Source organism: Onychostruthus taczanowskii, unplaced genomic scaffold (assembly GCF_017590055.1).
Source record: "Onychostruthus taczanowskii isolate IOZ18803 unplaced genomic scaffold, ASM1759005v1 scaffold113, whole genome shotgun sequence".
Lineage (NCBI taxonomy): Eukaryota > Metazoa > Chordata > Aves > Passeriformes > Passeridae > Onychostruthus > Onychostruthus taczanowskii.
Window position 1 is genome coordinate 394,706 of NW_024497963.1, and position 23,614 is coordinate 418,319.

At 39.8% G+C, this 23,614-nt stretch overlaps 1 protein-coding gene across 1 annotated transcript in view; it reads left to right on the plus strand.

Annotated features, from left to right (window-relative positions):
• Nucleotides 1–23,614, plus strand: part of ZNF536 (zinc finger protein 536) — a 228,594-nt gene that overhangs the window by 137,217 nt on the left and 67,763 nt on the right. Inside the window, exon 7 of the mRNA XM_041426520.1 lies at nt 19,187–21,358. Within this exon, the coding sequence (XP_041282454.1) occupies nt 19,189–21,358 (2,170 nt within the window). The 5' untranslated portion in view covers nt 19,187–19,188. The remainder of the gene's footprint in view (nt 1–19,186; nt 21,359–23,614) is intronic.

Consider the following 23,614-nt stretch of genomic DNA (forward strand, 5'->3'; position numbering starts at 1 on the left):
TGTTCTATTGCTGATGTATCCCAAAGTGCTTTGGGTTGATGGTGGCAGTGGCACTGGTGGAAGAGTGTTCCACTGTCAGTGAAATAATGCATAAAGAACTGGAAGCTCCTGGGATCTATTTTCCATTTGAATTTTTATGTTTATTTTCATTCATGAAACCTGATATAGCCAGTTAGTAATGTGTAAGGTAGGACTCCCTGTTCTCCCTGTATTCCAACTTCATGCTCCATTGCTACTCAGTAGTACTACAGAGATATTTTTGAGCAGGGAAAAGAAGGGTGAAACCCTCACCAATCTGTTAGAGAAACTCTAGAAAAGTGTGTTGCTGCAGTTAAATGGTGTGTGGCTTATAGTAAAATTACACATGGGTGAATTTTTTTCTTTAAAATGTTTTGTAGGTAATATGTTACAGGCCAATGTAGTTTGGCTTTAAATCTGATTGTTTTTATTAATTGACAGTAGCTTTTCAGGAAGAAAAGGTTTAACTGTAGATGCCCACCTTGATTTTTGTGTTCTGTGTTAACAACTGCAGGATATGGGTAAATTAAATATTTTCCTGTGTATGTGATCGTCATTTGAAACAATAAGCTTCAGATGTCTGTGGATTGAAGTTCAAGCCTGAGATCCATATATGGATATAAAACTTTGTCACTGATTCAGTGTGAGCTTGGACCAAAACTCATGAGGTTTATTGCAAAGTCTGTCACCAAGTTGGTTTTGTATTGGGTCCATCAAGTATATTTTTAAAATTTGCACCCCCCACTGTTTTAAGTCTTGGTATCTCTTCATATCATGGACTTTGATGCTTTGTGATTTTTACTATGCACTTTTGCCAGCCTGTTGCATGTTTGGTGGAACTTCCACTGCAGGTAGTCCCTCCAGAAAAGTCTCGTAACGTCCCATGAAAAATTTAACACAGGTGTTTTAATGAAACAAATTGCAGTTTGAAATATCTGATTTTCCTAACCCTGGCAAAAGACCCCAGGACGCAGCAGTAAGCACTGATCCCACAGCCAGGTTACCACTGCCAGCTGCTCTGTGGTGGTTCCTGCCTCCCAGCACACAAGTATGCTAGTTTAGCCCTATTGAAACCAGGGAAATTTGGCTTATACTGAAAGCTGTACTAAGTTTACATCACATTTGCCAAGAGCATGTACACTAAAAATTGCTGTGAATCAGTTAACTTGTGCTAACATGTTACTCTGTGATAAGTTGCGGTAAACCAATTTTCTGATCTTCTGAATCCGTGAAAGCTGTGCTGAATTTAACTTGACTTGGGGTGGTTATATTTGAGCTGAGGGAGCTCAGTCTCTTGCTGCTTGTTATTAGCTATAGGAGCCAGGATGAGATCAGAGTTCCATTGTGATAGCAGTACTGCAGCCAGAGGCTTGGGGTGTTATTTCAGTAACTTTATCAGGCTGATTTAACAAATTGATGTAAAAGTAAATACAAACAAACAAACCCACTCGAAACCAAATTAAAAAAACCCAAACAAATGAGTAAAAAACCACAAAAGGTAGAGACTGACTACAGTGCTGGTAAGGAAATTATGTTGAGATAGTTTTTAGAGAAGAAAAGGGGGAGTGAATACAGAGAGTCTTACGGGACAAAGTGTTCAGTGGAAAAAGCTCATCCGGCTCTCTCCCTCAATGCATTTTGTTTCAAGAGAAGTTGCCTGTTGCAGTGGGATTTCATGGTACCAGCTCATTCCCACTTAGTTCAAGTATTTGAAAACAATCACATTGAAATAGATTTCCCCTATTCTCTCTCTGTAACTATTATATTTGTTACAAGTTCTTCAAGAAATCTGAACGTAATTTGTTCTTTCACACTTGTGAGAAATTTTAAAAAATGTTGAAGGAAAACTGGTACTGTAAAAGGATGCAGAAAAACTTGGGTAGTTTGGGACCTATGTGACTGTTTTTTCCTTTGCCTTTTTCATACTTGGTTAAGAAATGTACTTGTTTAGGAAACAAAGTTGTATAATAAACATATTAGTAATGTTGGAAGTAAGACATGTTTTCCTAATACATTGGTGGAATTATTCTGGATCAGTTGACTCTTCTGTAAATATGCCCTTAAGGTCAGGAGGACCTTTGGATCCACTGCTGTGCAAATGCCTTTTGCATAAGTTCAAATTGTCCAGGTCCAGTTTTCAAACACATCCAACTTTTTGGCAGCATTTCAGAATTTATCCTTGCATTGGATTGGTACTGATATTTGGGGTTTCTATTTTCACACTTCTGTTTCTATTTAGTAGCTCTTTTCATATTTTCTATGAAAGATACAATTGAGGATGATTAAGTCTTCCTTCTGCATTTTATGGGATAGTAGAGAGAGTCACTTGCTTTCAGCCTCTTGATCAGAAGACAGGAGAGGCTGACTTCATCAGCATAGGGCATTTAGAAATGGATTACTTAAAACATTTTTTTTATTATAAAATCTCCTGTATCTGTAACAAACTGCAGGAAAGTGTTCTTCATGCAAGGAAGTTTGGCTTTCAAGTGGAGCCCTCTTTTGCTCTTTTTGATTGAGTACTGGGGAAAAAAAATGTAAAATTATTTTTGAACTGCAGAAAGGCTTTTTCCTGAAGAGTAGCAGGAGATGCTTTTCTCCCAGTTGGGCAGTGTGCTGATCAGTCAGTGGCATTTCAGCCTGGGAACAAGCAGGATTCTCCTCCTTGACCAGAATGGGGGCCAAGGATCTCCAGAGCATCCTGTGGTGTTCCATGCTGTTTTCTGCCTCGGCACAAGGCACTGATCAACATCCCCACAATGGTGATTCACTTTGAGTTACTCATTTAGTACAGCTTCAACTGCTTTATAAATTAAGGCAGACATTATCATTTTGAGAAATCTAACAATAACAGCCTACCAGATTCCAGAGAATAATAGCAATGACCAACTGTGCAGGTCAGAGGGGCTGTGAGTGTGCATTCGTGAGGACTTTGGCTCTCCTTTGAGAATTTCAGACAGAAGCTTCTATTAAAGTGCAAAGTATTGTTATTATCTTTGTCCTTTATACATATTTAAATAGTACATGATAATCATCTCTGTGAACTCTTAACTATTCATAAAGGTGGCTGTCAGTTAGAGGCCTGAACCAGTACTCCAGATCCAAATACTTAAAATGATAGATCATGTTGTAACCTTCTGAGAATTATTCATAACCTTTGCATAGGAGGAGTTTCCTTTTAGGAGACAGGCTTTGCAGATGATTAGTTAGTGGGGGATTTAATTGTTCTGTTGGGGTAATGATATCCGAGAATGGTGGAGAAATTTTGCCAGCTTAAAGTAATTTTTGTAGATTTACCCGCAGGAAGAGCAAGAGGCAGAGGATGATGAAGATAGAGGGTTCATCCACCTTTCATCCTTCCTCGTGTAGCATTTTCTGATCCATTTCTGATCCTCCATGGCACAGGGAGTCCCTAAAAGTAGCTTCAATTTACAGCTTCAGCTACCTGTGTGCTCCCCACTGCCCCCAAAGAAAGGTTAAAGAAGTAAATTAAATTAAAGTTGTACAGAGACAGGTTTGCTCTGAACCCTGAAATTTTGAGAACTTCATACATGTATTTTGCAACTCAGTACTCAGAGCAACTACCTAATTAGCAGAAAAATTTAGGAGCCTTCAGGTGGAGTGTAATGGAATGTACATTTTAAACCACAAAATTTTCAGTCTCTATGGACTTCCCAAATACCTTCTTCTTGGGCTGTTGGCTGTTCTTTGGCCACTTCCTCTCTTTGACTCAAAACCAGAATTTCCTGACTAAAAAAACCAAAACCAAATGCACCTTTCTGACTAAAACTTGAATCAGAAACCTCATACACTGAGAGTCCATGCAAGAACTGTCCGCCTTGGGCTGCTGCTGGCCAGCTGTGAGCTCAAAGCCACGTGCTCCTCTTGGCCCAGCATCAGAAGAGGCCATCCCAAACACCAACAGCCCCAGGAGAAAGGAGCAGAGCAGAGACCAGACAGGTGGGAAGCACCTTTCCTTTCACAGGAGCATCATGCAGGACTCTGGGGTCTTGGCACATTTTCCCAAGGGTTTTCCAAAGTTAGAGCTTTGCCTGTTTCACACATGGCCACATCCCCACTGGAGCTCATCAGGCCTTGGAAAGAGCAGCCTGAGCATCCATGCTCTGATGGGCTGGTGTCCTTCCTGGAGAATTCCACTCTTCCTGATTGAAGGAGATACTGTACTCCTTCTTCTAGTTTATTTTACCCTCTTGGTATGCAGAGTATTTTTTGTTAATCTTCCTTATTTATTTGAATGTTAATTGGTCCTTGTTAATTTGGTTTTCTGTGCTGGAAGCCAAGGTCAACAATGAGTCCTTCCACATTAGCTTTTAGTGTGATTGCAAGGTAGTGCAATGCATCTTGGAAAAAAGTAGAAAGAAGCCTTCCCTCAGTTTTTAATGTAACCTTTGTGCTAGGTAGGGGTTTGGAGGTTGAAAGAGAGAAAGAAAATGTATGTTCAGCACAGACTGAAGGAGTCCTATTGATTGAAAGGGACTGTTAAATTAAAAGACAGTTGTTTTGAAAGCAAAATATCACTTGACCCCGAAGAGAGAGGCAATTGCAGCCCTGGGGTTAGGTACAACAGTAGCACTGGTTTTGCTGTGGGAATGCAAACAGCAGGCCTGGAAAACAGATTTAGGCTTTTTCTGTCGCTTCGTTGTTTGCATATGCAACTTTCAAACTGCTGTTTTTGTTGCTCTAAGAGCAGTCTCTTCTGAGAACACCCTTCTTTTGGGCTGGAATGGCCATTCTATGAGATAAAAGTAAGAATTTTTGTCTAAAACAGATTCTGTTCCATGGGGCAAAACAAACAGAGCTATCATAACACTTTAAATAGTAATCAAATATGTTTTTCTGTTTGCATTCAGAAAGGTGGAGAGGTAACTTGACAAGATGAAAGAAGGAGCCAGATTTGTGTACCCCCCCTTCCCCAGTAACAGGTATAGAGTTTTAGAGAAGACTTCAAGGCAAAAAGAAAAAAGCATAGAATATACTGTTATGGTGTTATTTTTGTCTTTCATTTTTATGACAACTTATTTGTACTTAAAGGAATCTTTCCAAAGAGTTAAGAAGCATCATTAAATAAAGACTGTGAAATGTGCAATATGGCTTATTTATTTAAATGTTAATTGGTCCAACGAACACTTCTAATTAGCTCTATATTTGCTTAGCAAAAAGTTTTACAAATTCCAATTGTGAAAAGCAGCTATTTTGAGCTGGTAAGCATGTTGCAGAATCAGCTATGATTTTTCTATAGTTCTCAGCCCTTGAAGGCACAATTTAATTTTTCATGTATGCATACTAGCAACGGTAAACACTTGCGAGTGTAAAGAACCTTCTTTAATTAGCTGCACAACAATTAAAGGATTCACAAACTAAATTGAACCCTGTCTCTGTGCTTACTAGCTGAATTCTACCACCTGTCACAACAGCACTTTGTTCAATCTGTTATGCAAAATCATTATAGCAATATAGCTGAGGAAAAAAAAAGAGAAAACAGCAATTATTTCTTACTTTTCTCTTGAATGGGTTATTTTGGGTTATACTGATGTCAGGTTCATTGAAGCTAACCTTTTGAAATCTGTAACAGCATAATACTTATATGGCAGGCTCAGAATAGCTAGGAGAATATTTTGTTTTACCCTTTTAAGAGCAAGTAAGGCACATCCTGAAAGTACGGTACTTTCTCTGATCATTTGGAGGAAAAAAAACCTCACCAAAACCTGTGCTAACTCCTGCAGCAGCCTGTTACTGCTCTTTGTCAGACAAAAAAATGACCAACATCTAATAGTACAAAATACTCTTTTGTTATTAAAGCTTGTATGCCAATATGAAATCTAGTTTTAAAACCTACTGTGGAAAGAGCTGCACTTTTAGCTTACCTGTCGTGGCTTCTGACATATGTGTTTATTCTTCAGATCCTGAAAATAAAGTAGCACATAAATATAATCTGTAAAATACTGGACTTAATTTTGTGCTAAATTTATCTTTCCTTCAAGCAGAAGTGGTTAAAAATGAAGAAGTTTGCATCTTTACAGAAGAGCCTCACCTCTCATTGCGATTGCAGCCATTATCTGAAGGGAGCGCAAAGGAGCAGGTGCACCAGACACCAGGGGCCCCGATTTGCATCCCCATTTACACCTCCTGTACCTCCATGTGCAGGAGTCAGGCTCTGACAGCTCCTGGCTTGGGGTGTACAAAGCTTCAGGCACCATTTCACCCCTCTGCTGCCTGGAGAGATGAACACCTTGTTACCCCCTGCTCACTCATCTTCCTACTCATTTTGTGCTGGGCAGAACTGGGGGCACAGGAGGAGGGTGGAAACCTATGAAAGGCCAGCTGGGGGAGGAGGTGGGCATGGGGCACGAGGGTGAAGGCCCATAGCATGCCTTGGGTCACCTGCCCTGTTGCTCCTTGCCCAGCTCTTTGCAGGGCAATGATCCACCCCTCAGCACACCAGGGTTTTGGTGCTGCTGAGCATTCCCAGTGAAGCAGCAGGGTGTTCTCGCTGTGCTGTAAGGACTGTGGGGCTGCAGGTAGTGAGGAAGACCTGTTTAGGTTTCTCTTTTTTCTGCTGTGACAGCTGACAGGAATGTGCACCTCGCTGCCAGCTCTCCTGCGGGAGAGGCACAGGTACGTTCTGTGTGCCTCACCAGAGCTGAGGAGCTGAAAGCAAAGCTGCCTGCTGACAGCTTCCTGAAATCATATCAATAACATATTGTTAGCTCTGGTGATTGAAGCTAAAAGAGTCTGCTGTTGGATAAAGGATACACGATACGGGCATTTCATAAGCTAGGGATATAAATGAATAACTCTGCTCATTCACAGTGCTTACACTTTTTACAGTATAATTTTAATACTATTGTCATTTTACAATATTTTTGAAAAACACAGAAGGAGAAAAAAGAAGTTGTTTAATAACACTGTGAGTTTGTTTTTTTCTAAAAAAAGTCAGTTGGGAAATGAAATTCAACAAAAAATTGGGAAAATACTTCTTTTTTGTTACTTAAAAAAAAAAGAAAAAAGAAAATAAAGCTGCAAGGAAGACAGATACTTTGATTAAACTTGACTTAAATTCTCTGATAATTTTGCACTGAAGTATGAGGAGCCACAATTTGCTATACATCTACTTCTTTCTTTCTCACATCAAATAAGAATAGTTAGTCTATTCTGAAGTATAAAACTAAGGAGATGAAAATCCTTTTAATTAGAAAGAGGTATAATGATCTCCACATTCATAAGTGTAGGTGCAAGGGGCTGGAATTCAGAAAAATGAGTTTCTGCTTGGGCAACAGGAGCAATATCGTTATCCAAGCAGGGATTTTGTGTGGGAACTCCTGAATGCTGTCAGCTCTGGAGATTTGGTCCTGTAGGAAGAGAATCTCTCTGATGGTCCTGTTGCAGGTAGTGGGAGCCCACTGACTGCCTGCCATGGGCAGGTGCTTGCACCTGAGCACCAAGCCTTTCCCCCTCCTTTGGTCTGGCTTTGTGTTTTGCTGGAATTACCTGGATTCACACTGGTTTGCAGCAGTGTGAATTAACGTTGAGTGAAGCTTTAAGTGAGCTGGAGAAAGTGAACACAAACTGCTCATTTGCACAGGATTTTCAAGAGGCTTGAAATAGTTTCACTGAGAGTTTGTGGTGTTTATTTATATGTTGTGTTGAAATCTTGCAGTAAACCAGTCCCTGTTAGTCCCTGCTCCTTCTGATAACAACTGTAGCTGCTCTCAGCTGGCTGTGGGACTGAAGGCTCCTGGGATCCTGTCAGTCACTCCAAGGAGTTTGGTCAGAGCTGTACGTGGCCAGAGCTGGCTGCTAAGGATATATTACAGTCAGCAGAGTCCATCTCCCACCTGACTTTGCGACCGTAATTGAACTTGCCAGGGTCTGTCATCCTGTGATTGCATTTATCAGACTTTCTGTGTCAGCTTTGTTACCACTCACCTATCACCACCAGAGGCTGTCTTTTCAGCCAAGGGCCTGCAATGTTGCAATTAGCATCAAAATTATTTCAAGGATTTTTATCCTGCAGGTAGCTTTGAAATGTTATTGTATTTTTACAGTGTTCCTTCTCCCCTCATTCATCTATCTGCCATGTGTCTGCCAGTTTTCAGTGCCCTTTCTATTAATGATCAAAGCAACTGTGCCCAGATAAAACAGGGGTGCCCAAGCAGCAGTTGCTTGGGCATGGATGGATCCTGAAGGCCATTGCACTTAAATGTGAGTCCTCTTTCACCACAATCAGTGCTCACATCTCTGCTTCCATGGAGAGAGGTGATTCCCTGTCCTGTACCTGATCCCTCAGGGCAAAGAGAGGAGATTCTCTGTTCCTTCAGGGGCTGCCCCTCTCTGCAGCCAAGAGCACTGCAAAGATGGGACCTTTTTTGTGGTCACTGGTGTGACATCGTTGTTATTCCCTTGGCTTAACTGCAAAACTGTTGCAACTGTTTGGTACCATCATTCAGAGGAAAAGGCAGAATAATCTCACTACAACAAGTACAGAGGATTTTAAATCAGCTGGGAAAATGCAGGGAAATATCCCAAGTCAGTTACTTTAAGTGTAGATATTCCTGTTTGGGGTTGTCTTCCTCCCTCTGAAAGAGCAGCATGATGTATTTTTTTTTTTGCTTCTCTAAAAGGATATATGATAAAGAACTTGTTTTCTGGAGATTCCTGACCCCAGGATGGGTGTCTGAGCAGTGCAGTGACTGCTAACCACACCCTGGTAAGCCTGAGCCACTTGTATCAGTGGGAAAGTAGCTTAGGAGGTACAAGTTGGCCTTAGAGTTCTCAGCTCTGCTCTTGTGTTCATGACAGTGATCAATTAATAAGGTTAAATGACAGAAGCAGTGATATATATCTGTAAGAATGTGAACAGAACATCAGTGGAATAAAGAGGATTTGTATTTTCTTCTGCTTCGTTTTACATGCTGATAATTAAGTACATTTTTTTTTATGCCTTAGTCTGTGTGGTGTTTCCTCGTCTATCTTTTCCACTTAATTCTTTAACAAGTTTTCTCTTTCTGCTTTAGGGAGACCACGAACACAAGGGGTGTTCTGTGAAATGTTTGCTCTATTTTTCCAGCATTAATCTGCTTCTAGTGTCCCTGCCTATTTCAGCTGCATCTTTTACTCCATCTCATTCCACTCAAATGGAGGCTTGCTCAGTTTTATTCTTTTTTTTTTCCCCTGGATATTATTATTAAACTAATATGAGTAATAACTCATTGAAGCCACTTGAATCTAAGAATCACTACGACCATCTAAATTATGTGTTGTATTTTTTTGTCACCAAATCCATGTATTATAGGGAGAAGAAAAATAAATCAGTTGGATTGAGGGAAGGAAGAAAATAGAATATGGAGATAGCAGGTATTAACAGCCAAGAATCACTGTTTAAAAAAAAAAAAAAAAAAGAACCCAAAAAAATCTCTAGTATTATAAACAAACAAACAAACAAAAAAGTTTTATGCTGATAGGTTTGCCATGAGTTAAAAAACCCTGTCTATTCAGCAGTCAATTATGTTTGATAAAGGAAAGCTATCTGGCATACTGGACTAAGCAATGGGAGTCAACAGTTCTGGACACTGTCCCTGGCTTCCTTACAGAGGATGAGGCATCTATTTAAGTCAAGATACATGGCAAGCTTTTTCCTAAATGAGATGTAGAAATGATCAGTTAGGGATACTTATTTCTACAGTGCTGAAATTCTGAAAACCTTGGTCCCTTTATGCTCTTTGGGAGCACTGAAATTGGGCAAGTTACTTCTGAATTTCTACCTGTTTCCACTTCCATTGTATTAAGATGTTGGGTATTTCTGTACCCAGCAAAGAAACATTTAGCAAAGGTGTCCCTCTCCTCTCTGAATTGATCACAGTGTGCTTTGGGGTTCCATGTGTCTTTGGGGAACACTGGGGCAGGAGCTGGTGGGAGTAACTGCTGGGGAAGTTTCAGCAGCTGCTGGGGGAAAGGAGGAGCTCTTTTCACATCTGTAGTGTGGCCCTTTAAGTTTCTCATGGGGGTGACTTTTTATAGTGTTTTTTTTCTTAAATATACTGTCCTTGAAGAATACAGCAATTTATCTTTTCATTCTATCTATATTTCTTCCTCTCTTTTGTTCCCCATTTAGAATTATTGGAAGTAAAATAAATGCAGTTGTATTATATATGTACTTTAGGCGTATGTATTGTCACATATGTTCTCTTTCATGTGCAACAGGTTTAATGTATTAATCTTCTTTTTCTTAAAACATTTTCTTAGGCACGTAGTTTCTGTCTTGATGTCATCACAGGTAGCCCATATGCTTAGTGATGCATTGTTTTGTCTACAGTCTAACTCAATAGCATGCAATTTGGAGCATCCTTAATTATCCTACAAGCCATTTTGTGATAATGAAACCAAATATGGTGTAGACTTGGCTGACATCTCTGTGATATTACTTGGCATACCAAATATTTCTGTTTCAAATATAAATTGGTTACTGCTTCTTCAAAATATGCATTCTATTAATTAAATCTATACTTGAGACATCATCCCCCCACCCCCCAAGCTGTTAGAAGTATTCTCTCTCTCCTTGTTCTGTATGCAGATAGGGTTGGGTATGGGCTCTCTAATTTGACAAAAAATAGGCTAACCTTGTGGTCTTTCAGTCCTACAACCACAATTGAGTGTGCAGTGTCTTTCCATATAACTAGGTCTTTTGTTCCACAAGAGCAAATGACTTAATTTGTTAGAGAGCTTTTTTTTTATTTTTTTAAAGGTTTAACTGTAACAGTCTTTACCTAATAGACCTGGGATTGCAAGGAGGTGATTAATGTGAATTAAAGGATCTCTGTGACACAGGACTAAAGGACAGAATTACGGTGCTGTTGTTGTTGGCAGTCCCACTTGTGCAATTTAATTCCTCCCTAAACCAGATTCCCAATATTTTGCATAAAGTGGACCACATACTTTTCAAAAGTCTCTTTATTCAAGGATGTCCTGTTTATGCATTTTCCCTGGCAAAGTGTGTCTTTGTCCCTTGAAATCCATCTATTTATTGCAGTGACACCTACTGCTGAGAGAGCTGATCCGCAACAGGCTCGGATCCTGTTAAACTTGGTCAACAAGCAGTTCGTGACTCAACCAGCAGATGTTTCTGTGGCTCAGGTCAAAGGCAACTTATGGACTCAGGTTTTTTTGCTTTGCTCCTAGCATTAAGTGCCAGGAAAGTCAACACTAGGTACAGACAGTTGACCTGACCAGTAGCAGGAGGAACTGAACCAGGGCCCTGAGGAGCTGCAAAGACCAAAGCATTAGTCTGCTGAGCCACTGTGCTGGCTACAGTCCAGCAGTTTCAGACAACTGACTATCTGATTGCATGCCTGGATTTTAGTAATGATTTCACATACTTATTTGATGATTTGTATCCAAGCTTATGCTTCTGACAGGTGCCCTTGCAAACAAAATCTCACTGGGCTATCACATATGAATATTTCACAGTCAATCATACTTTGATCTTCGGGACATATGTGCATTTGACATTATATTTAGCTGTGCACAAAATCTGAGTCTAAGCCTTTGTAAAATGAAAAAAAAATCATCAACCCATCATTACAGTTTTGGATTTAAATTGTTTCAAACTGTGCTTTGAGTTCTGTGGTCTTAACTCTTCTTTATTGATTTCTTTGTAATTGGTTCAGGGGGCCTGATCCTCCTGGCCTCACCCAGCTGAAATGCTCAGCCTTTTATTTTGAACTTTCCTGTGTGAGGAATGCAAGAATAATAGGGTCAACATTATGTATCTTTTAATATTATATAATGGGTTAGAGCATTGTAGACTTCAAGTGCAGTGCAGTGTCCTCAGATGAGAATAGGAGATTCAGAGCCCTTTCCATGCTGTAAAAATGACAAAAAATGAAATAATAAATACGCTTTGCAAAGTCTTCCAGGCATTTTATTATTTTATTTGTACTCTGTGATGGTAAAGTGGTTCATTAAAAGCTTAATTTTAAAGTTACTTCAATCTGATGTGGATGCCAGTTAGATTAATTAAAGTGAATGATCAGATAGGAGCTACAGGAAATTGATCAAATTGGAGAGGGTTTAATCAGTTGTATACATTCCAAATTACATGAAAATAACAAATTTACTTTAAAAAATGCTGTTTCTAAAGTAACAGAAGCTTTAGTTTAATGAAGCATTCCACAAATAAGGCTCCAATATGAATTTCGGTATCACTCTTTTCTTTACTTTTGCCATCAAAAGATCACTAGGACAAAAAAAAGCAAAATGAGAATCAATGTTTATAAGCTAAGAAATAATGATCCCAGATGCAACCAGTGCCTGGAAAAAAAATCATGCTTTTTTTTTTTTTTATTTTTTAATCTACTGAACTTTCAGTAGCAATTATTTATCTTTCTCTTCTTGGATCTGACTTCTTAAGTATATGCAAGGGAAATAGAATAAATAAGAAGGAAAACAGATTTTGCTAAGTCACATGCAAAGTAGCAATAAATCAAACAGCTTGTCTGCATTCTTCTAATCTTTCTATTCTAATCTGTGAGTGAGATTTATAAATGACCTCTCCTCTCCTCTGTGCTCATCTTCCTAGATTGTGATCACAAATGGTTCACAGTCCTCCACTCCATGGGTGCTACCAGCCAAAGACTGTTCTGGTGATTTATCTTCCACTGATCAGTTATCAGTCCCAAAGCTGTGCTAACTAGAAAGTACCCTGCAGATGTAACAGGTATTTTAGAAAGCAACTCTCTTCCCAGCCCAGAGCAAAGGCAGTACAGCCTCAGCAAACCATTTTCTGTCTGCTAATGACTTTTGAAACTTCAAAATCCCTCTGCTAACCCTTCTTTAAGACATAAAAACTGTTGTGGAATGAGTTGGCTCTGTTGTTACTAAAGGAGTACTTTGTTTTGGAATCAATAAGCGGCTTGTTTAAATATCAGCACAACAAAGCAGCTACAGTTTTGTCAAATGCCTTCCCGGCTGCCCCCTGCGTGGTCCCGGCTGCCGGAGGGAGGATGGGTGTTGGTGTGGGGCTGCAGCCCCGGAGCCTCTGGGGCTGTGGGATGGGGCAGCCCCGGAGCCTCTGGGGCTGTGGGATGGGGCAGCCCTGCTTCCCCAGAGCTCTGGGCAGCCTGTGCCCCGCTCCTGCTTCAAAGCAGCTCTCAGGTACTGCGAGTTACACGGCTCTGCAACACCTACAAAACCCAACTGTGCTAATGTCACTAACAGTGATAGCGAATTACCAAGCTGGCCTTAATAATGTTTAAATAAAAACAAATATAGAGGGCATATTACCTGTAGGCCAACTTTCTTTTTTTAAAGACATCCTCTTATACTCCAGAAACCATATATTTTCCTGATATAATTATATTATACCCCAAGGAACAGGACACCTACTTAACCAAAACTCCAATGAAGTCGATGCAATTACTCTATTTTGCATAAGTAAAATGAGAGTAGAATCTGGCCTAATGTTTATTTCATTTTATCAGACTGGATAATGCTGTCCTGGTGGCATTAAATACAGCTGATATCTCCCCTCCCCTTCTGTGCACACATGTTTTTGTTAAAATCTAACTATTTATATCTATGTCTCTTAGTATTGCCTACAAATCAGTCAAAGAAGAGTAGGTCATTTATCCTGCCCTACTGTTTATATATTAATCATCTGGCAAATAAACTGCTCAGTATCCTACCCACCTCAGTAATATTTGTGATGTAATTTGTTTGGATGCCCAAATGTCACCAGCGTTGATTGTAAGAGATGAAAAAAATGTACTTGCTCAGCACACCAAGCTCTGGGCTAAAATGTAAGCATGAAATCTCTGGTTTATTTTTGTAATAATGTTTACAGCTGTTTAGTGACCCTGAAAGGGTTCAGTAGTCTGGTGTTCTGTATTTCTTAACAGGAGTGTATTATGCTTATAACAGCCTTAGTTCAACTGTTTCTGCTGCAACAATAAGAACAATATTAATAAAAATTCAATATATATTCTGATCTCAGCAATACCTGTTTACGAGTTGCTAAGAACTGAAGCAGTCTATTGGAGTATTTAGAATTTGCCAGTGGACCACAAGATAATGTAGATATATGTGAATTTTTCTAGCTGGAAAGATAAATACCAGGTCTATATTCTGAAAGCATAAGTAACAGTGTGTGTAGCTCTAACTGCTCAGAGGATCAGGGCCAGAGCGAGCTTGTCATTTAAACACGTGAGCTTGTAAAGCATTACTTTGCTTACTGAACTGTAAATCTTTTAACTAACCTAATCTAAGCTATAATAACAGCACAACAGTGGTTTTAAAATGAGTGTTTTCTCTACAGCACTGAAGAGGGGAGAGCTTCAGAGTGTGTGTGTGTCCAGCAGGAATGAACAGGTGTAAATAAGAGCTGAATTTGGTCCATCTGTTTACAAAGATAACAGGTGTGTGTCTGCACATATGTGTCTGTATACAGATATGCGTGTGCCTGCATATGTTCACATGTGTGCGTAGGCATAGATTTATCTTTAAATTCTCTCATTCTGCTTGCCGTATTTTTTTTCTCTGTTTCCAGCAAGAGGAAGCTCAGCGTCTCGTATTACATTAATGTAGTTGTGATGACAGGCATTTCTGGTGTCATAATTGGTTTTAAATTCCAGTAATCCATTTCAAATAGTTAAATAAAATCTGTGTGTTCAATTGAAATGGCTAAAGCCAGAACTTTCGCTATTGATATCACAGGAAATAGTCTTGAGGGCAAAAATGTGAGTGAAATCAAAATAACTATTAGTATCATCAAAGGGACTTGAATGTCTCACTGTACCTTTATGTAGGAGATGAGAGAGAGTATTTTATAATATCTGTATCCCATAGTGAGTTTCATGAGCTGAGCTTCTCCTCAGAGGAACAGGGTCCTGCACGCTGGGCACAGTACGTGGCTGGATGGCCTTGGGTGGTCGGTGTGCTGCCTCCCAAGGGTGCTGCTGCCCTGCCCAGTGCAGTGTGAGCCCAGCTGGGCTGTGGCCTGTGTCTGCAGCAGGGTCAGTTTGGGGCTTTTTGGCCACAGCAACTCACTTGGGCAAGAGCTGAGGGTTTCTTTGGGTTAGAATGGGCACCCGTAACTCCTGATCCCAACATGCTCTGGTGCGGTGCCATGTCTTGAGGGACACTGTTTTACCCAACATTTCAGATAATTAAAGGTCAGAAATTTACTAAATAAACTTCAACAAATATATTTTGAATTCTTTAACAATCTCAAATTTGATTTGCAGTTCATTTTGTAAACATTTGTTAACTACAGAGAACATTGTGCTTCTGTTCCCAGCACGAGAGATGGCAAAACATTCTGTGCCTTTCCTTATACGAGAGATCAGGATCATGAAAATAATGTGATAGGCTATATATTTAACAATTGAAAGCTAGATGTCTTCCCTATCATGGAGCAGCAAAGTAGCACTTATAAATTGACTTTTCCAGATTTTTTATTTTTGTATACCTTGACACCAAGGTGGGTACCATGAACTGCAGGAGCCTCACTGGGGAATGAAAGCCCCTTACTCCACCTGGTGTAAACTTGTCTGGCCATAGATCTAGACAGGGATGATGGATAAAGAGGAAGAGAATGAAATTGCTAATTTTTTTTTTTTTTGAGATATTAGGAAAATTAGATTGAGTTATCTAATTCATAGTGGAATGATGAATAAGACTGTGTTTTGTTTCCTTTGGATACAAGATGAGATTATGGTAGGTTTTGTTGTGAAAGGGCTAAGGGACACCAGGAGTGATTTCTGTGAAAGCTGAGCAGTAGCAAGGTCCCGGTGTTCAGAAGAGCTGTAACTGGGCATGACAGGAGGAGAAATTTCACAGGGCAGCACTTTCAGTGCCATGGTTATACTTTGGAATAAGACCAGGTTGGAGTGAGGAAAAGAGGAGACAATTCAGAGCCAGGGGAAGGAGCAGGCCTGCAAGAAGCAGGGGCAGATGAGAGGGAAATGCAGTTTAAGTGAAGAATGCATCTTGAGATTGTGGTAGCTGGATCCCAGGAACTGCATGGCTGATCAGAGTGGGCAGCATTCAGAGCTAGTTGTTGTTCACTGAGCAGAGGCTTTGCTGACCTTTCTGCATATTTCATAAAAAATGTATAGCATTTGCCACGCCAAAAGATCTCTTGGGGGGGTTAGGCTCCCCAGACTTGGTCCAAAATTATTAGTCTTTAAGTGAGAAATTATGGATTTGGTGTTCCTCTAAACTATTTTTTTTAACTTGTTCTCTCAATATTCCACATGAAATATTTCTGTATGATTTTGGAAGACAGAAAATAGCAAAAAGGAAAAATTGGAAAACTTACCATGTTGGAGCTACAATTGCTGTTGTCACTTTATTAAAGTTATATTTGAAAAAAAAGCACAGAATAACTAAAACCTCAACCACAACTCCCCTCCCCAATCCAAATAACCATACATTTGAACTGATGCTTAGGGTTAAACATCAGAATTAATAAATTCCACTGGGATCTGCCAGCATTTCCAAACTTCGATAGAGCATAAAATGCTAAAATTAACTACCCAAACCTTTTTGAGCATGTAAAAGCACCAGGTCCTATTCAGATCAGCTAAAAAAAAAAGAAATTTAGACTGTAGTTTTGAAGCTGTTATAGAATAATGACAATTCACAAAGACCTTTCTAAACATTCTTCAATGTTTGTGTGTGTCAGCACATGCTATGCATTTCTGGAATTGTCACATTCTTGTTTGCCAGCATGCCTTGTTTAAGTATGGTGGGGAGAAATAACACTCCTGGGTATGTGGAATCCAGACAAAAAGTAGATTCAGGGTTTGGCGTTTCTCGTGTTGCTATCTGGGAGAGTATTTATTACTTTTTTTTAAGAAACACATAAGCAGATATTCAAAATCTCAGTTAACTTCAGGCAATGGCAAATCTAAGGACCACAAGTATTCAGTTGTTTAATTAATAATTAATCCTTTTGAACATGAATTTGGTTTGTTCCATAAGTTAAGCAAACTTTCAAAAATTAAAAAAAAAGAAAAAAGTGGTTTGTTTGCACCCACATTTTGAATGATTGTGGTCTGCTGCACAGAAAACTTGAATGGAAATTAAGAATTTTCCTTGTTTGCTACATGGCCTTGGGTGAGCACCTGGCTTGATTATGTTCTCCTACTCTCTACCTTTGGAACTCAGACACTACTCTCTACCTTTGGAAATCAGACACTGCAAGCTAAAGTTAAGTGTGGTCCTTTTATATACTTGATTTCTTTAATATTTTTATAAATAACAACATTGACAGCAGGCAAATAATGGGTCCCCAACATGTGACCCGAATCAGACTGTTAAACTTTGAAACAGATCTGTTATGTATACGGGCAAAATTAGGTAGCTCTTGTTCTTTTTTAATACACATGAATATAACTCTTTCTGTACTTACAAGATCTGCATTGTGTCACAACCTCAGTCATCCTGTCAGGACCAAAGAGGTCTCCTCTCAAAGACCTCCCATACTTTGTTTTTAGGCCCTGATCCTGCAAATACTTAATCATGTGTGGAACTTTGCTTTCAAGACTCACCCTTTGAAGTCTACTGGACTGCTCCCATGAGCACAATTATATGCATTTTAAGTGTGTGCCAGATCTGGACCTTGAATTGTCTATCAAGTGGCCACTGTGAAGCTGTGTGAGGAGTGGAGTCCACCCAGGGTGTGCCTGGAGCCTTTGTGGAAGACACAGTGAAAAAATGCTTTTGGCTAAAGCCAAAGAGAAGGTTGACCAAATTAATTTTTTAAGAACCTATAGAATTCAGTATTTTTGAGAGTGAGTAAAGTGTCAAATCATGCCACTGAACAACAAAAATCTTAATTGTAGTCTAATATAATCTTATAGCATCATATAGTTTATGAATTAGTTATGGGAAACTTTATATTTTTAACAGAATTTTATAGATACATTATATCTGTATAAAGTAGAGAAGTGGCAAGGATGGATTATTGTGGACAATTATGCAGACCAGAACAGAGCACTTGTGTTTAACAAACAGCTTTGAATTCTAATTTCCCGCAATATACATAGTGTAGCTACAATTTGTAGTCATTACTGTGTATTAGGAAAGTTATTAGAATTCTTAAACTTGTTGAAGCTTTCCAAAACACCTTTCCCAGATTTTAATTGGTTTTATCTAGTTCCATAAGAGAGCTCTTTAAAACAAATCAAAGTGTCTTAAATCACATGTATCACCCATTGAAGGACAGAGATATTCCTTCTGTAATCTGGCAAGTTCTCCTAGGAACAGAAAGCTGAAGGTTCTCAACAACGAATTAAAAGACTTGGCAGAAGATAATTTAGTGCCTTTTGATGGGCTCAGTTTCAAAATGACAAAATAACAATGTTTTGTAACAGAAGGGTTAAATCTTAATCTCAGAGGTTTACAAAGCTGCTAGTCGCAGTCTCCTTAAAATTTAATATACCTCGTTAATGCTTACTTGCAAACACTGAAGGATTTTTATGATTATAATCATGTGTTACAGCACCTAGTACTGTTTCTAAGCAGCATACTAATCAGCTTAATGAGATATTACTGCACTTTTTGTTGACTAAAGCAAAATCCCTTTTATTGTTCTAAAGCTTGTCCTTTATTTTTTCCCAAAACATTATCTTGTTTTATTGTACACCAGTAAATATCATACCATCGGTTTTTTGTCAAATCATAAAACTATCTTTCTCATTGTAGAATGTGTAAAATATTGAATATGATTAATGGAACTGAAAGTTACAAATGGATTTCTATTTTGGGGTTTTTTTTGCTGGCTTTTTAAATGAAAATGGGAGAGATGCATAAGATTTCTTTTTCTATAGATTTAGAAATGCAGACAGGTGCAGTTTTACAAGGAGGACAAGGGAGGTGGTAAATGCCTTTGCCCCTTCTGTAATAATTAGATTTTGAAATTGTCTCATATTTTAAAATAGTAATTAATAGTTCTTGGTACACATGCAGGATGAGTACATGTATGATCAAAACTGTGTAGCACAGTTGGCACTTAATACACTTTTAATTGTTTTTACACTAATTCCTTTGCATTATTATGAATGGGTAAAACATAAAATGCAAATTGTATGCCAGTGATTCAATGCTTGTAACTCTTTCACAGTCTGAATCTAAAATATCTTCTGATTTTCAGAGATGGAGGAAGCTAGTTTGTGCCTTGGTGTTTCTTCAGCTGTGCCAGAAGCTGACGCCCATCTCAACAGCACCATACTCAATGGGCAATATTCAATGAGTCAGAAGCTGCACCAGATCACTTCCCAGCTCAGCCATGCCTTCCCCGAGCTCCAGAACAGGCAGAATCCCGAGGAGAAGGTGTCAGTGCCACTAGAAGACAAAAGTCACATGTCCATAGCAAACCAGCCCATCAGCAGCCAGATGGCCCTGCTGGCAAACCAGCTCAACAGAGAGGTTGATACCAGCTTGAATGGGCGTGTGGATCTGCAGCAGTTCCTCAATGGACAGAACCTAGGGATCATGTCTCAGATGAGCGACATCGAGGATGACGCCAGGAAAAACAGGAAGTACCCCTGTCCCCTGTGCGGGAAACGCTTTCGGTTTAACAGCATCCTCTCGCTACACATGCGCACTCACACTGGAGAGAAACCCTTCAAGTGTCCCTACTGTGACCACAGAGCAGCTCAGAAAGGCAACCTGAAGATACACCTGCGTACTCACAAGCTTGGAAACCTTGGCAAAGGCCGTGGAAGGGTCCGAGAAGAAAACAGACTTTTACATGAGCTGGAGGAGAGAGCAATCCTTCGGGACAAGCAGATGAAGAGCAGCCTCTTGCAGCCACGACCCGATGTCAAAGCACAGCAGCACACCCAGCCGATGCCACTCGCAAACTGTAACTTGTCTGTGCCACCTAATCACAACACACCTGATATTTCAAACCCTGTTCCTTCTCCAAAGGCTGTCAGTGTCCAGGAAGAGGTTGTCGCTCAGACAGCCGGGTTCAGATGCACGTTTTGCAAAGGCAAGTTTAAGAAGCGAGAAGAGCTGGACAGGCACATAAGGATCCTACACAAGCCTTACAAGTGCACTCTGTGTGACTTTGCTGCCTCGCAGGAGGAGGAGCTGATCAGCCACGTGGAGAAGGCTCACATAACTGCAGAGTCAGCACAGGGCCAGGGCTCCAATGGGAATGGGGAGCAATCCACCAATGAGTTTCGTTGCGAGGTGTGTGGCCAAGTGTTTAGCCAAGCCTGGTTCCTAAAAGGCCACATGAGAAAGCACAAGGATTCCTTTGAACACTGCTGTCAGATCTGCGGGAGGCGATTCAAAGAGCCTTGGTTTCTTAAAAACCACATGAAAGTTCACCTGAATAAGTTATCTGTAAAGAACAAATCTCCTAATGATCCTGAAGTACCTGTCTCCATCAGCAGCATGTCCCAGGAAGCTCATGCAAACTTGTATTCAAGATATCTGTCATGTTTGCAGAGTGGCTTTCTTCCCCCTGACAAGGCGAGGTTGAGCGAACAAAATCAGATCTACAACAAAGGAGATATGCCCATGAAAGAGAAAGAAGTCTTGGGGAAGCTCCTTTCGCCCATTTCTGGCATTGGCCACGGTATTGCCGAAGGAGATAAACATTCTTTATTGGGCTGTCTCAATCTGGTGCCTCCTCTGAAATCCAGCTGTATAGAAAGGTTACAAGCTGCCGCCAAAGCAGCAGAGATGGATCCAGTAAACAGCTATCAGGCCTGGCAGCTTATGGCAAGGGGAATGGCCATGGAACATGGCTTTTTGTCTAAAGAGCAGCAGATACAGCGCAGCCACGAAGACACTTTGGCAAATGCTGGAGTTATGTTTGATAAGGAGAAGCGGGAGTATGTGTTAGTAGGAGCAGATGGCTCTAAGCAGAAAATGCCTGCTGATTTGGTTCACAGCACTAAAATGGGCAATCAGAGAGACTTGCCAAGCAAACTAGACCCTTTAGAAGGCAGTAGAGATTTTTTGTCACATGGTATGAATCAGGGACTCGATTACAACTTACAAAGTCATGGAAACATAAAAGAAAAGCCAACTGAATGCCCGGACTGCGGAAGGGTTTTTAGAACATACCACCAAGTGGTCGTTCACTCCAGGGTCCACAAAAGAGACAGGAAAGGAGAAGATGAAATCATTCAAGGTAGTCTCGATGAGCGGCGTGGGTCTGGAAGTGATCAAGAGTCTCAGTCTGTCAGCAGGTCGACAACACCAGGGTCCTCTAACATTACTGAAGAAAGTGGAGTAGGTGGGGGTCTCTCGCAGACAGGGAGTGCTCAGGAGGACAGCCCTCATCCTTCCTCACCCTCCTCTTCAGGTATGATAACATCTTCTTCCCTCTCTGCACTGAAACCTTCATAGCTGTATTTGAAATCATGGCAGTAAAGTAGTTTATGCATTCTCTTGTCAGGTTGTTTCCTACAGTCCACAGGGATGTGTTATTATTTGCCAGAACATCTGTGTTTGGGTTCCTGCAATGCCTTTGAGGTTAATTCTCTGCTCACCCTTTTCCCCTCCAAGGGCAGGTTTCCCAGCCTTTCAGCTGACACCTTCCCACCGTGCAGGGTCTGAACAGCCACCAATGGCTGTGTCGCTTCCAGGGCCTCTCCCTCCAGGATTTGGAAGGTGGTTTTCTCCTCCTCTTCTATTCATGGTGTCTCTCTTGCAGATCCTGCCCTGTCCTCTGTGTAAAAGGGTGAGGAAAGATGCCTTCTTTGAGCTGTAGTTAATAAACTGCATGTTGGCTCACCTCTCTGATTGCCCTCCTTCTGACAACCATGTCAGTTCCTTAGCTATGTCCTTGTACCTGGCCACTGGACTGATTAAAGAGAGATTCAGAAATACAAATTACTAACCTTTTGACAATCTTCTAACTTATGTGCAGATTTTAACTTGCATGAAGCCTTCTGCTTAATTCACACCCGTTTGAAAGTACAAGAAAAAACAGAAGTCGGACTGAAACATTTTAATTGTATTATATGTCATGTTAACTTGCTGTGTATAAAATAGCAAAGCAGATAATATTTCATTGGAGATGTCTATAAAATATTGAGCTTCCTGGTACAATTTTTAAAGTTACTAGCCTATGACTGCTGAAATAAAATCTCCAAGTAATAACAGGTAAGATTTCTGGCCTCATGTATATTTCCAAAGTCACTTACTAATGGATAGTAAATTGAAAGTTATATCTTCAGCCCTTTATAAAGAAAGCACCTCACTAATACTGTAATCATTCTGCAAGCCTAACAACAGAGGAAATCATGCCATAACAAATACTCTGTTACTAATGGCAACATTGATTTCTGCAATCAGCCATTAAGTCTAGAAAATGAAAGACAGTTTGAGGTACCTTAAGGCATTACATTGCCCACTGTTAAAGAGCTGGTAGCAGGCTGTTGAGGGTAATTCTTTTTAGCTTTTTTTCCCCCAGTTTCAATAAATATTTTAGTATTGGAGGCAATTCACTGTTACAGTTATTAAGTATATGCCAGTTTACTTTTGTTGTTCTTGTCATGCTCCAGTATACCCTACTTCTGAGGCCAAATTAATATAAAAATAGTGTTAGTTTGCTGGCTTATTACAAACCAGTAAAGAAATTGTTAAGACACATAAATCTGCACTCCACATTCCACAGATTCCTATAGTACTTAATGCTGTTGTTTAAATACCCATGAAACACAGACTACTCTTAGAGTCATAGCCTTGTTTGCAATTTATTACTGGGGAGACACATTAGAAAATTCTATGTAGGAACAAGGCTAACAGGCAAGAGCTAATTTCATACTAAATATAGTTGTTGAGATTCTTTTAAGAGGATTGAAAATATGTCAGGATGAAGAAGATTATTTTTCTAACTTTCACTTTAAAAAATCCTACACATTGTTGCGGGGTGGAAATACTCTTTATTATAAAAATTGTCACTTCTGTTTTGCAATGCAATAAAGCAGTCAGAAAGAAAAGATCCCAAAATTCTTCAAATTCTGTCTGAAGCCTTTCAGGGCTGTCAGGAAAATTTTGAAAAACACAGCCCCAGAGTCTTCTGAGTGAGGCTGAACTGATAGAGATTGAAGAGGATTTGAAACAATGCATGTGAAAGTTGCTGTGTTTTGAGTGCCCTGAAAACTTTAATTCCAAGTGTTCTGGTTCGTTAAATGTATTGTTGAGGGAAGTTTTTCCTGGCCTCAGAGGCAAAAAACCCTGCAGTGTTGTTCTGTCTGTGACCACTAATTTAAAATTATTTTTAACTTGAACTACCCTTTATTTAAAATGTTTGTTTTCACACCTGATGCATTTATATCAAAGCATGTGAAAATGAAAGCAAAAAATGTGTGGTAACAGTTGCTGGAAGCATGTTGTTTTTACTGAAGAAAATAAGACTTTTTATTTTGATATCTGATTGTCTCCTATAATTTCTAGTAAATGTAAGTAGGCTCTCAGTGTCATACATCCTATCAGGGCTAACGTGTAGGTTTTGATAACTTTTTAATCAGATGAAAGATGAGAGTATTACATTTTTACAGAAAAAAAAATCTAAGTATTGTTTAGTACTTGAAAGTTAAATTTTATTGCCGTG